This window comes from Haematobia irritans, chromosome 4, assembly GCF_050003625.1.
Source record: "Haematobia irritans isolate KBUSLIRL chromosome 4, ASM5000362v1, whole genome shotgun sequence".
Lineage (NCBI taxonomy): Eukaryota > Metazoa > Arthropoda > Insecta > Diptera > Muscidae > Haematobia > Haematobia irritans.
In genome coordinates, this window is record NC_134400.1 from 42,295,442 (window position 1) to 42,310,339 (window position 14,898).

A 14,898-nucleotide genomic window follows, 5' to 3' on the forward strand; every position below is an offset into this window, starting at 1 on the left:
TCCCATTCTGCCGTAATAGTAGACTTCAGTTCTTTGGGTGTTGTATATTGCTTGGACTTCGTAAATACTTTAGCAGATAATATGCCCCAGGATTTAGATCGGGGCTTAGCGCTGGCCAGTCCAGTAAAGGTATATCACGAGACTTAAAAAAGTTCTTTGTGAGGCGTGCAACATGGATGGGAGCATTACCTTGTTGAAAAGTCCAAACTTCACCATATAACTCATTTGCAAAATCTATTAAATTGTTCTCCCATAATTAATTGTTCTCCCATTTTTTATAGTTTTAGAATTTTTCGTGTTAGTGCCTTAGCAATTTTTGATGTATGTAATTAATATTTTAAATCTCATTATTGCTCTACTTTATATATCTATCAACATATGGCCCATGGGGGCTCAGTTTGATTAAATAAATAAATATAAATATAAATCGACATATATCTCTGCGTTCATTTTAGTGGGGACAAACATATTTTTGATTTTCCTCGTGCTCCAAAAGCAGCCCATACCGTAAGAGATCCACCCCCGCCAATATTTGTGATGGGCATCAGGACCATCCAAATTGAATTTCTTTTCGTAGCTAAATATAACCGTTTCGAACTCTTCGTCCCAAAATGTTTATTTTTCAGCAAAAGAAATACGAGGATTTTTATGGTGTTGTGGTAATCGCGGTTTAGGAATTTTATTTTCGTATTGTAGTCCTATATCATGCTTGGAAATTTGCTGTATTCGTTGTCTAGTCACATTCAGATGCAATTCTACTTTTATTTCAGCTTATATTTTCATTGGCAGCAAGTTGGCGAATATGTCGCTTTGTCCTTTGGTCAACGGTTAAAATTCGCCCACTGCGTTTAGCACAACCATAGCTTGTGGGATTTCTTAAAAAATTGCTAATCGTATTGCGGTGTCGATTTGGCGCCGATGCAATTTTTCCATTTTTTTGCCACCTAGGTTCATTCCGATAATTTTTCCGCGTTCTTCCTCTGAAAGTTCACTTCCTCGAGGCATTTTTCACTAAATATTTGCACTAAATTTCTTCTGAATAAAAAGAACATAAATGTAACTCTCCCACAATCTATATTTATTATTCACAACGAAACTATAATGAGCCTGTGCACTTACTCTTCAGCGAAAAAAATGTAAATTATGTACAATGCACATATACCAATTTTCTATTGAATTTCTAACTTTCATTACAAATTTCATATAACGGTACATGGAATTGGTGTCTAGCGACAAAATCGCTAATGATAATCATAGCATAGAGGGTGATAAACATCGTTAAAAAGTAAAAAATTTAATTACCGTTATTTTCGTCCAAAAGAGAAATTAAACAATTTTTGCACATATAAATATATATTTTACAGAGGTATAAGAAATACCAATAAGCATGATTTCGTCTAAAAACAATCGTCTTGGTTGTGTTTATGCACCATGTAAACAGTAATAAAACGCCCACCGCTACATGCTATCATTGTGCATTTGCGTTTATTCGTTATATCAGCTGTGGGATGTGGATGCTCTCATTCGAAAGAACATTGGTTAGTCACCCAGCGACCCAACGGAGTTGTTTAATTTCATTATTTTAATTTTATAAATTAAGTTGTTGAAAACATTGTAAGGATAAAATAAAAGAAATAAAAAATGGTTAGTTTTGTTGAAATAAGGCTCATTGTTTTGACATATGGCCCATAGAGATTGGTGGTGTTGTGTGCTTTTTGTTTTCCATATATGGGTATATACACCCCATTGAGGGGCTATAAATAAACAAAACAATGTGCAACATCTGTTAATATTCATAGCATGTATCCATTAAAATACATATATTAAATTTTTAGGAGCCTGATTATAATGAAGACACCGAATGGAATGATGTCTTACGCGCCAAAGGCATTATACCACAAAAACCTAAGGAAGCCGAAATCACAGAAGATCAAATTCAGGCCATGATTGATGAGACTATACAAAAACGTACTGATTTGGCCGATGGTCGTAAGAATATGGAGGATATGAATTTGGACGAACTAGATGAATTGGAAGATTCCGAAGATGAAGAAGTTTTGGAACGCTATCGTCAACAGCGTATAGCGGAGATGAGAGCTTTTGCTGAAAAAGCTAAATTTGGCTCCGTCAGGGAAATAGCTGGAACCGATTATGTGGATGAAGTGACCAAGGCTGGTGAGGGCATATGGGTCGTATTGCATTTGTATGCTAATGGTGTGCCCCTATGTGCTTTGATCCATCACCATATGCAGGCATTGGCCATGCGTTTCCCACAAACTAAATTCCTGCGTTCAATAGCTACCACCTGTATACCAAATTTCCCAGAAAAGAACTTGCCAACAATTTTTGTTTATCATGAAGGTCAAATGAAGAAACAATTCATTGGCCCTCTTGAATTGAGAGGAGAAAAATTGACACAAGATGAGTTAGAATTCATGTTGGGTCAGGTTGGTGCGGTACCTACGGAAATCAAAGAGGATCCCAAGCCTCGTATTAAGGATAAAATGTTTGCCGATTTGGAAAGTCATGTCGACTTTTATTGACACCAAAATTGATATGGTCCTATATTTATAACAAGTATTTTTGGATAGGCAATTTTTTTAATCGAATTTTTTTTATGAAAAAATACAATCAGTATTTCGAACATAAAAATGATGTGGTTTTTATTTGTGTTTTCCTGTAGTTCCTGCTTTTGCAGCTGTAGTCTTGAATTTAACACGGAAGATATTGGGATCAATTACATTATACGGGTGTTCGGGGCCAGGATTTATTACACGGGAACGTCTTGTTTCATTCTCCTCTAATAAATGTGGGGCCAATAGCAAGAATAATTGTTCCGTCCATGAGGGTAAGCCGCATGAGGCAAAGCATAGCTCCCAAAAAGGTAAACCCAAGTGTGCTATAGCCATACGCAAATATTCACTGAAACTATCGGCTAGAAATACCCAAGCCAAATTACTTAGTTCCAAGAGGTATATTTTTGGAGATATATTGCATCCAGAGGAATCATACACAATACAGACCTTAGCTACATCATTAATAGTATTGATTTCAAAGATTTTTGTTTTCGGTCCTAGAACAGGAAATGGATTTCCCCATCGGTCGTTCGATGGTCCAGAAGAAGTTGGGGTCTACGAAAGGAAAAGTGAAAAAATAAACTTCAGTTTAAAACATAATCGTATTTTAGCAGAAGTTTCTTTGAAATACCGTTTCCACATTTTCTCGTAACAAGGAAATTTCAAGCAAACGTCGAAAATTAATGTATCCCACTTTTCTAATATCATTTGCTAAAAAGTTTGCAATCAACAAATTTCTTATATCAATAAAACGAAATATATTATAACCTACGAGCATATTGGTAACTCCATTGTAATACAAAACCATCTGTGGACAAATAAAATTTTTTCATGTCTTCTGGCAAATAAACTCCATGTCTTTGCTCCCATGTAACTAGCTGTGACTTCTCACAGGGTTGACGTTTCTCTATTGATACATTACAAATTCGTGGGACTTCGCCTGGAAAGTAGATTATAGTGAATGAAGAAATTGTAGACAACATAATTTCCTCACCTAATGTATTGTTTAAGCCTAACAAAAGATTTTCGAAAAATGCATCTTCCGGGGAAAGTTTTTTGGACATTTTCGCGATCGGAAAGGATTTGTTTAACAAAACAAATGGGAAAACTATGGTAACCTTTTAATCAGCCAAAACAATAATATTTTGTTGCCATGGATAAATTATACCATTACAGAAATCCCTGCTTAATTACATCGCTGACAATTTTGGGTGATTATTAAGAAGTGATTTTTTTTTTATAAATGGTTTACTTTTTTATATTTCAGTATAATGGTATCTATCCATTACCTCTTTGAGTAAGTTTATCTAAAAATTTTATTTCTATAGAAAATTTTGTGAAAATTTTGTTTGTCAATTTTGTGAGGGTGTTCACGAGTTATCGTCCTTTTCACTCTAGGACGGGCATTTAAGTCGATGTGGCCAAAAGAAGTTTTTCATATAAAAATTTACATTTTTTAAGGATTTGGTTGGATTTTTTTGTTTAGGAGATACGGACAAACAAAATTTCATTTTTTAGGATTTAGTCACGAATTATCGTCCTTTTCGCTCTAGGACGCGTCCACCCTCAAAAATTTGAAAAATCCACCCAAATCCTAAAAAATTGAGATTTTTATGAAAAACTTCTTTTGGCCATATCTCCTTAAATATGCGTCCTAGAGCGAAAAGGACGATAATTCGTGACCACCCTCAAAAAATTGAAAAATCCACCCAAATCCTAAAAAATTGAGATTTTTGTATGAAAAGCTTCTTTTGGTCATATTTCTTAGAGCGAAAAGGACGATAATTCGTGACCACCATCAAAAAATTGAAAAATCCATCCAAATCCTAAAAAATTGAAATTTTTTTATGAAACTCTTCTTTTGGCCATATCTCCTTAAATATGCGTCCTAGAGCGAAAAGAACGATAATTCCTGACCACCCTCAAAAAATTGAAAAATTCACCCAAATCCTAAAAATATTGAATTTTTTTTATGAAAAACTTCTTTTGGCCATATCTCCTTAAATATGCGTCTTAGAGCGAAAAGGACGATAATTCGTGACCACCCTCAAAAAATTGAAAAATCCACCAAAATCCTTAAAAAATTGAAAAATCCACCCAGATCCTTAAAAAAATGATATTTTTATATGAAAAACTTCTTTTGGCGTTATCTCCTAAACTAAGCGTACTAGAACGAAAAGGACGACAATTCGTGACCACCCTCAAAAAATTGAAAAGTCCACTCAAATCCTAAAAAAATGAAATTTTTATATGAAAAACTTCTTTTGGCCATATCTCCTTAAAATGCATTCTAGAAGGAAAAGAACGATAATTCGTGACCACCCTCAAAAAATTAAAATATCCACCCAAATCCTAAAAAAATTAAAAAATCCACCCAAATCATAAAAAATTGAAATTTTTGTATGAAAAACTTCTTTTGGCCATATCTCCTTAAACATTCGTCCTGGATCGAAAGGGACGATAATTCGCGACCACCCTCAAAAAATTTAAAAATCCACCCAAATCCTAAAAATTGGATTGAAATTTTTATATGAAAAACTTTCTTTTGGCCGTATCTCCTTAATATGCGTTCTAGAACGAAAAGGACGATAATTTTATAATTTTGTTTAAATGTTTATTTCTTTAGAAAATTATGTAAAAATTTTATTTCTATAGAAAGTTTTGTCGAAATTTTATTTCTATAGAAAATTTTGTCAAAATTTTATTTCTATGGGAAATTTTATCAAAATTTTATTTCTATAGTAAATTGTGTACAAAATTTATTTCAATTCTGTCAAATTTTATTAAAATTTTGTTAAAAAGTTCATTTCTTTAGAAAATTATGTCAAAATTTAATTTCTATAGAAAATTTTGTCAAAACCCAAACATTTTTCGACTACCCATTATTTATCATACACTGAAAAAACAGTGAACCCTTTTCCATTGCAATGAAATGAAATAAACTGTAGTAATATCGACCATGATTTAGCCCCTAATATTTTTTTCAACTTGTCTAGTTTATAATTCTCTTAAATTTTAGTTCATCTATAACATTGTATTTTAGTTCATTGTTACAACACCATAAGATTTATATACCCCTACCAAGTAAAAAAAGTCAGTATTATTTTGGTTTACTTGCTTATTTTGTGGGAAACCCGATAATAAAAAATGTCGACGACTAAACTATTTTTAAATCAATCATTCCACAGTACAGAGAAGTTAAATAATTAAAGGAACAACAAACCGTTTTACTATTATGAAAATTTTCATACATTAAAATTAAACTTTCTTTAAGCAAAAGTACTTTATTATAAAAGCTTATGATGAAAGTTCTTAGTACAATGTTTTTTGTGAATACAAATTATGACCACGTGGAACAGAGAGTAGTTCATTTGGACTCGCTGTTTGGACATTTTGACTTATCCTTTTTTTATTCATCGTAGGTATTTTTGTAACATATCTTGCTGGAAAAAAAATTGAAGCAATAATGAAAATTGTTAAAAATTAACACCATGTATTGAAATATAATTTTTAATTCTTCATTTTAGCTTGTAACTTACCATATTTGGGGCATTTTATCAAATGGTGTAAGGAATTCAACTTTTCATAGTAAAACGTATCTCGTAAAATTTGTTCCTGAAACAATTAGAGAAATAATGAAGTATTCTATATAAACTCTTAAAACTGTGTTGTTATCGATGTGAAGGATATAATAAAAAAAAAATATTCTAGTTGAAAGAAAGCCAAAGTTTTAATATAAAACCAATTCTCAATTAAATTGTACGCTGAGGGGAAATATAAAAAGTTGTCCAAATTTATTTGGGTTACTCTGAAATTAAATATTTATTTTTTACATTAAATAAAATTATTAAATAGGTTTTCAAAAAATCTAATGAAAAAAATAACAATATGCATAAAAAACCAAATATTCTGGATAACCCTAGACAGTCATCATTCGTCAAAATGATGACACGTAATTTCATTTTCGACTTAAAATGCATTTTAGTCTATTGGGAAATGGTAAATTTAAGTTATACTAATTCGACCGTTTTAAGAATTTTTGTTTTATACTACTTAAAACTAAATTGAATAAGAAAATAAATTCAAGTTTGGTTCACTTTTTCGCTCACGATGAAAATTGTAGCGTCTTGAAATCAGCCGTAGTCAAAATGACGAAGGATGACGTTAATGTACAAACAAGTAAGTAAAGTCTAAAGTCGGGCGGGGCCGACTATATTATACCCTTCACCATTATGTTCACAAACATTTGTGTTACACAGAAAATAATATTATAATTTTTGAGCTAACAATAAATTGTTGTTACAGAAAATTTTTAAGTTTAAAAAAATGTTTGTTGATATAACAAAATGTTTGTTGATATAACAAAATTGGTTGCTAAAGTGACTAAAATCGTAATTGTATTTACAAATTACGTTGTTAGCTCAAATTTAAACATAATTTTAATTGTATTGACAATCAAATTAATTGATATATTTTTGTATGTACCATCTCAACTACTTCAAATTTGCTGGGAGCTGTATAAAGGTTTGGGCGGGGCCGACTATATTATACCCTGCACCACTTTGTAGATCTAAATTTTCGATACCATATCACATCCGTCAAATGTGTTGGATGCTGTATATAAAGGTTTGTCCCAAATACAAACATTTAAATATCACTCGATCTGGACAGAATTTGATAGACTTCTACAAATCTATAGACTCAAAATTTAAGTCGGCTAATGCTCTAGGGTGGAACACAATATTAGTAAAAAAATATGTGAAACATTTAAATCTGAAGCAAATTTAAGTAAACTTCACAAAAGTTTATTTATGATTTATCGCTCGATATATACACTGTTAGAAAAATATGTTTTTCATATGTTCTGATATAAACAAAATGTGTTTCGGGCACAATTTTTAAACACAATATATTTAAGTGCAAACATATAATGTTCCTAAACTAACACAAAATGTTTGGGACACATATGTTAATATGTTAGAATATATTATGTTTGGGGCATGAATGTTTCATAAAAATAATATGCGTGAATGTAAACATATATAAATTTACAAATTTCGAGTAAACATATATATGTTGTGATACTTTATTCAGAGAGCGACAGAGAGAGAGTTAGTATAGAGGAAGAAATAGAAATGGAAACCGGGAGGGTTGATATCAACATAACACAGCGAGAGAATGAAATGAGAGCAATTTCTGTGAAACCGCTTGTATGTTGTTTCGGAAAACTGTTTTATAATATGGCCAAAAATTTGGTATGCTTAAGTCTAAATATTATTTAATTTGAATAGTAGATTGAGTATTCGGAATAAAGAGAATAGACATTCGGAACCAAGAAAATAGACATTTGAAAAAAAACAGCATATTTGTATTACAGAAAAAGATGCGAAGAACTCAAAAATTTAGTGGAAGTTAAAAATATGTGAGGGAATGAACACAATCTTCTTTGGGGAATTCTTCCAAGCATATACTATTTTTGGACTCAAAATGCTTCCAAACATATAATATGCTCACATAAAACAAACATATTAATGTTTCGGCGGTATCCAATAATATATGTGCTTCCTGCAAAATATGTTTGGAACATATGTTAGAGAAGCGATTTTTTTTGAGGGTGTATGTATTAGAAGTTTAGGAAAATTAAGTCATTTTTACAACTTTTCGACTAAGCAGTGGCGATTTTACAAGGAAAATGTTAGTATTTTGACCATTTTTGTCGAAATCAGAAAAACATATATATGGGAGCTATATCTAAATCTGAACCGATTTCAACCAAATTTGACACGCATAGCAACAATGCTAATTCTACTCTCTGTGCAAAATTTCAACTAAATCGGAGTTAAAAATTGGCCTCTGTGGTCATATGAGTGTAAATCGGGCGATAGCTATATATGGGAGATATATCTAAATCTGAACCGATTTCAACCAAATGTGGCACGCATGGCTACAATGCTAATTCTACTCCCTGTGCAAAATTTCAACTAAATCGGAGTTAAAAATTGGCCTCTGTGGTCATATGAGTGTAAATCGGGCGAAAGCTATATATGGGAGATATATCCAAATCTGAACCGATTTGGCTGATATTGTGCAAGTTTTTGAGACCCATAAAATATTCGGATGTACGGAATTTGAGGAAGATCGGCTTGGCGTTACATACAAATGCACGAACTTATTATACCCTGTACCACAGTAGTGGTGAAGGGTATAAAAATAAGGATGACTGTCCAGGGTTAAAATAAAGTTAAAGAATCCTTACCAATTCACTATTAAATTACAGGCAAAGGAGTACTAAAAATTTTTCCAAATTTTTAAGGGATTATTCTGAAATTAAATATTTGTTTTTACATTATTACATTGGTTTCCAAAAAAATTGATTAAAGAAATACTAAAATAAGGTATTAAAAACCTGTAATTTTGATGATAAAAAGGTCACAAAAACGTAAATATGCTAGTTGAAATAAAGCCAATTTTTAAAAGAAAACTTACCAATTCTCTATCACTTTCAAGTTGAAATTTGTTCGAATCCATCTGTAGTTGCTCTGAAATTAAATATTGCTTTTACAACAAAGAAAAACATTAAACTGGTTTCCAAAAAAATTTAATTAACAAATAATATACATAAAAAATATTCTTTTTAAAAGAAAGTCATATTAAAAAAATACTTACCAATTTATGAATAAACTATACGCTGAGATATAACAAAAATTTTCCAAATTCATCTGGAATTGAATATTAATTTTTTACATTGAATAATAAAAATTTCAATAAAGTTTCAATTTCAAGACATTTTCCTAAATATTCTTAATAACTTTTTTCTAAACTACCGATAAAATATTAATAACTTTCATTTAAAAGGTTTAATAAACAAACACCAACATATGTCTCAAAAATCCAAAATATTCCATGCCTTTATATTCCCTTATTGTATACATGCTTAAAAGATGCAACAGCCCACGCCAACGCCAACTATACAACTGAAGCATGCCAAACAAAACCAAGCAAAGCCAAAACATTCCTACAACAACAAAAACACATGTGCCTTCATTGAAAACAACACCTCATCCCAGTGTTGCCAGGCGATTTTTGATTCTTCCCCCCAAATCTTAAGAAAAAACCCCTAAATTGGTCTAGCCTTTTTTCAAAAACCCCCAAAAAATTTAAGAATGTAAAAAGTACAAAAAGGGTCCCAAATTTCGTGAAAAAATCCACTTCAAAAATTAAATTTAACACAAATATATATACTGAAAGAAGACTTTTCTTCTCTGAGAAACGAAATTTTAGACAAATTAAGTTTTCGTTTGATGCTAAAAAATTTTATTTTGAAGTAAATAAAATTTGCTCATTAAGAAAATACTTTATACACTCAAAAAAAAAGTGAAATCTCTATTTCACTAAAGCCAATTTAACTTTATTTTAGTTCATGTTATGTTTGGAGAAAGTTTCGTTTACTCTAATAATTTTTTGTTTACGTTAGTTAAATTAACTAAAACCGAGGAAAAAAATATACTCAAATGAAGCATAAAGATTAACTAAATTCGTGTCTTCCACAAAATAGTTCAGAATTTCTTTAAATTTGTAAATTTTACCAAAAAGGCGTCCATCATGAACTTCGTATATCACTAAAGACATTCTTGCAATTTTGAACTCCAAATTTTTCCTTCAAACTACAAAATTTTCTTTAACAAGTGAAAAAACTTAGTTTTGTCTAATAAATTTTCTTGAATTTGTCGAAAAATATTTACTTATTTTTATGCCATCGGCGTGATGCCAACGTTTGTAATACTGTTTAGTTGAAAATTTCTACAAATATTCAAAATTTTCTAAAATTAACCGAAAAGTTTCTTCCTGGTGGGTTCACTGTTTTTTCAGTGTAACAAAAGACAATTTCGTTTGTTTAAAATTTCGTCCCTGAAGAAATTATTTTTTCTTTGGATGTAATAATACAATATCAATTTAACAAGCAGTCTTACTCTTAAAATGCTTTCAGCTGCAAAGTTAAAATAGGATTGTTTTTAATTGCGGCAAATATTAAAAATGCCTTTTCAACAGAAGCGTTTAAAAAAGATAACGAAAATAATGATATTGCATACTTGCTTGTATTTAGGATCTTCTTGTTGACTTCCCTCATCTTTTTTATGCCAAAATTGTTCCGAATTTGCGTTAGAATTGCTCCACTTTATAAGGTCTAAGATATTTTTTACCCCCAAAAATCCCCCTAAATAAATGTTACCCCTAAAAATCCCCCTAAACGTGAAAAAATCCCTAACCTGGCAACACTTCCTCATCCAGCCAAATAAACCATCCGCGAATAACAAACACACACACAAACCACTAAATGAACAAAAAAAAAAAAAACAACTCCACGCTCATTTATACACAACAAAACTCAAGTAACATAATCTTTACATTAATCACATTCCACTATGCCGATAAAGATATCTGTAATATGCATTAGTTCATCTCATCTGCTGACAATTTACTCTAAGAATAATATTCGCACACCAGTTTATGAACGATGAAACGTTTAACTTAAAATTTGAAAAATTTTCATGAAATGTTATCTACCATTTTTGACGAAAATGTCTATAAATTTAATTACATGTGAACTACAAATATTTCATTGGGTAATTTTCTACCAACAATTATTAACTATAGGAATAGGTCAGTAAGAAATTTCTATCCACTTTCAAGTTCATTTTTCGTAAAAAAATATTTTCATATAAACCGACCAGCAGATTTGGCTTGCGGAACCTCTTAGAGAAGCAAATTTCATCTGATCCGGTTGAAAGTTGGTGCGTAGTGTTAATATATGGCCTCTAACACCACACAAAAATTGGTCGATATCGGCCCATAATTATATATATGTAGTCCAAATATAAAGGGTGATACGGTCAAAATTTGGTCAATATAAACTTGACGTATTTCTTTCAATTTTGCATTTAAAAAACCTGAACACCCCTCATTTTGAAGGTGTGTGTGTGTAGAATGTTGCTCCTATTTTGATTTTGGAATTCACTCTTCAGTTGTCAAAATGCCGTCCAAGCAAGAAGAGCAGCGTATCAAAATTTTGCTCGCGCATCGCGAAAATCCGAGCTACAAATCAACCGTTACAAATGTAATTAAAGTGTTTGGGGAACGTTTGTCGACAGCCAGGTAGTCTGGATCGGGGGGAAATCGAAAACCGGAAGCCGCTGAGACGACAAAGAGAGTTGCCGGTAGTTTCAAGCGAAACCCTAACCTCTCTCTCCGAGATGCCGCAAATAAGCTGGGTGTATCGTCTACAACCGTGCATCGAGCCAAAAAACGAGCCGGACTATCGACTAACAAGAAGGTAGTGACTCCAAATCGCGATGATAAACAAAATACGACGGCCAAAGCGCAATCCCGGAGGCTGTACACGACGATGCTGACGAAGTTTGACTGCGTGGTAATGGACGACGAAACGTACGTCAAAGCCGACTACAAGCAGCTTCCGGGACAGGAGTTTTATACGGCAAAATGAAGGGGAAAGGTAGCAGATAGTTTCAAGCCCATAAAACTGTCAAAGTTCGCAAAGAAATATCTGGTTTGGCAAGCCATCTATACCTGTGGCTTGAAAAGCAGCATTTTCATAGCTTCCGGGACTGTCAACCAAGGAATTTACGTGAAAGAGTGTTTGAATAAACGTCTGCTGCCTTTCCTGAAGAAACACGGTTGTTCCGTACTGTTTTGGCCGGATTTGGCATCTTGCCATTACGGTAAAAAGGCCATGGAGTGGTACGCCGCCAACAACGTGCAGGTGGTTCCCAAGGACAAGAACCCTCCCAACACGCCAGAGCTCCGCCCAATTGAGAAATACTGGGCTATTGTCAAGCGGAACCTAAAGAAGACCAAAAAAAACTGCTAAGGACGAGCAGCAGTTCAAGGCAAACTGGCTTTCTGCGGCGAAGAAGGTGGACAAGGTGGCTGTACAAAATCTAATGGCAGGTGTGAAGCGAGAGGCCCGGCAATTCGGATTTGGAAAAGCGAAAGCCTAACTGAATATTTTTCCTGAATTTTATACCAATTGAACTTGAAAAAGAAATTTAATTTGGTTTTTTAAATAAACGATTTCTCCGATTTACACGCGTTTTCCCTTGACCAAATTGTGACCGTATCACCCTTTATTTAGAAAGTACTTTACATTTCACAAGTAGTTTTATACCATGACAAACGAATTTTTAACTACCAGTTAAGAACTTTTTTAAGGAAATTTCCATCGTATTTTGTAGGCCATGAACTAAACGATTGCTACTTAGAATTTGTAGTAGTTAATTTTCGTTGAAGATACGAAAAATGATACGAAAATTCTTGTAATAAATTATTGTATAAATCTTCTTAAATTTACGAGACACTGTTTTTCTATGTATACACAAACCATTTTGTGAATCCGTCACAAAAGAAAAATGTTTGTCCCTGTAAAAGGGAAATTTGATTTAAACGCAATTTATGGAAATATGCCTATATTCTTAACTAGCTCCTATATTCGGAATACTTACATTTCCCAATAAACTTAAACATTTTTTAACAAATCTATCTTAAGTAAAATAGTAAACATTTATTTACATAAATATGTAACATATGAAGAAATATTATGTGAATTTAACACTACAACCTGGCATTCTTATTAAAAAAAAATAAATTATGTCAAAGTATATTTTTCAAAATATTTGTCTAATTTTTACTTTTGGCCTTTATAATATCCTCGGATTCAGCTTCTTCTTCATGTCAGGAAACTTCCCATACAGTTGATTCCATTGAACGCCTGGGCCTAGATGGCACCTCAACATGTGCATCGAGACCATCACTTAGTCGGGAAAAACGACGTGCCCAACTACGTCTTGTGACAAATTGGCCACCATCGGAACCGGAGTAATTCAGACTTGCATTACTTTGTCTACTGCCGGCTTCACGAAATACACTGATTAGATCTTGGCTATCACCGTGGGCTCTTTTCATCCCATGCTGATACTTAGCCTCTTTGGCCAGTAATTGTTCGCGTTGCATTTGAGTTTTAACTTCAACAGGTATATCGGGTATAATAAATTGCATAATTCCGGTGATGACGAACACCACATGCTGAAAAAAATTGAAAATATATTGTGTGAATGATATTATGATTCATTGTCTAAAATCCCCAATTTTCAATTTTTTATAGAACTACAATATGGCAAAATCTATAGAAATAAAGTTTTTGAAAAAAATTTCTATAGAAATAAAATCTTGACTAAATTTTTTTTTCGAAATAAAATTTGGGCAAAATTTTCTATCGAAATAAAAAATATATAAATAAAATTTTTACAAAATTTTCTATATGATTAAAATCTTGACAAACTTTTCTATAGAAATCAAATTTGAAAAAATTTTTCTATAGAAATCAAATTTTGACAAAATTTTGACAAAATTTTCTATAGAAATAAAATTTTGACAACATTTTCTATAGAAATAAAATTTTGACCAAATTTTCTATAGAGATACAATTTTGACAACATTTTCTATAGAAATAAAATTTTGACCAAATTTTCTATAGAGATACAATTTTGACAAAATTTTCTATGAAAAATCAAATCTATACAAATCAAAAATCAAAATTTTCAATAGAAATAAAATTTTGACAACATTTTCTATAGAAATAAAATAATGACAAAATTTTCTATAGAAATAAAATTTTCTATAAAATACTAAAGCAATATTTTATGAATATCTATAGTATTTGCCAGAATGTTTATCAAATTGAGGCATAACAGCAAACAAAATGTTCGCTGATCACAAAATTTAGAGCTTGTAAGGACATTTGATTTTGGTTCTTAAATATGCTTTGGAGAAGCATTTGCATCGATTTTTACATTTTCTTCCCAAAAACCTTGTATGGGCCTCTTAACGAAATTTTTGATATTTTTGTTGCCGAAAATTTCGCAGGGTTGTTATCGATTATTTTCCTACATTTTCCTCTCATATGAAATTCGTGGAAAACTGTGTGTATGACAACGAAATTGCATACCAAGCTTAAGAACTACGGGACTTTTTCGTTATTGTAGCACATATCTTAAACTCTATTTAACTTTAATATCTGTTTAAGCATATAATACCTCGAATACCACCACAAATGCAAGACGTGCCGCAAATACATGCCAATAATGCGGACTTAATCCATACGGCTCATAATCTTGAGGTCCATTCCTAGAAAATAAAGAAAACATACATTTTAGTATATTCCACCTTTAATCGAGGTTTTTCCGTGTTGACACTAAAGCTTTGTTATGTACGACTGAATAGTATATACATACAGGGTGGCTGATATGTA

The 14,898-nt window shown here is 31.9% G+C and overlaps 3 protein-coding genes across 3 annotated transcripts in view; 1 reads left to right on the plus strand and 2 right to left on the minus strand.

Moving 5' to 3' along the window:
- Nucleotides 1-1,486: 1,486 nt before the first annotated feature.
- viaf (viral IAP-associated factor) lies at nucleotides 1,487-2,652 on the plus strand. Its single transcript, XM_075305669.1, has 2 exons — nucleotides 1,487-1,644; nucleotides 1,836-2,652. Exons 1-2 carry the CDS (start codon nucleotides 1,642-1,644, stop codon nucleotides 2,541-2,543), a joined length of 711 nt encoding a protein of 236 aa, XP_075161784.1. The 5' UTR covers nucleotides 1,487-1,641; the 3' UTR covers nucleotides 2,544-2,652.
- On the minus strand, nucleotides 2,638-3,802 carry LOC142234507 (tubulin polyglutamylase complex subunit 2). Its single transcript, XM_075305668.1, has 4 exons — nucleotides 3,571-3,802; nucleotides 3,349-3,516; nucleotides 3,208-3,287; nucleotides 2,638-3,131 (listed from the first exon to the last, which is right to left on the minus strand). The coding sequence occupies exons 1-4, from the start codon at nucleotides 3,638-3,640 to the stop codon at nucleotides 2,664-2,666; spliced, it is 786 nt and encodes a 261-aa protein (XP_075161783.1). The 5' UTR covers nucleotides 3,641-3,802; the 3' UTR covers nucleotides 2,638-2,663.
- A 9,330-nt stretch (nucleotides 3,803-13,132) lies between these two features.
- LOC142232951 (anoctamin-5) overlaps nucleotides 13,133-14,898 on the minus strand; it is a 43,040-nt gene continuing 41,274 nt past the window's right edge. The window contains exons 11-12 of the mRNA XM_075303678.1: nucleotides 14,684-14,774; nucleotides 13,133-13,673 (exon numbers count right to left, since the gene is read on the minus strand). Coding sequence (XP_075159793.1) covers nucleotides 13,323-13,673; nucleotides 14,684-14,774 — 442 coding nt within the window. The 3' untranslated portion in view covers nucleotides 13,133-13,322. The remainder of the gene's footprint in view (nucleotides 13,674-14,683; nucleotides 14,775-14,898) is intronic.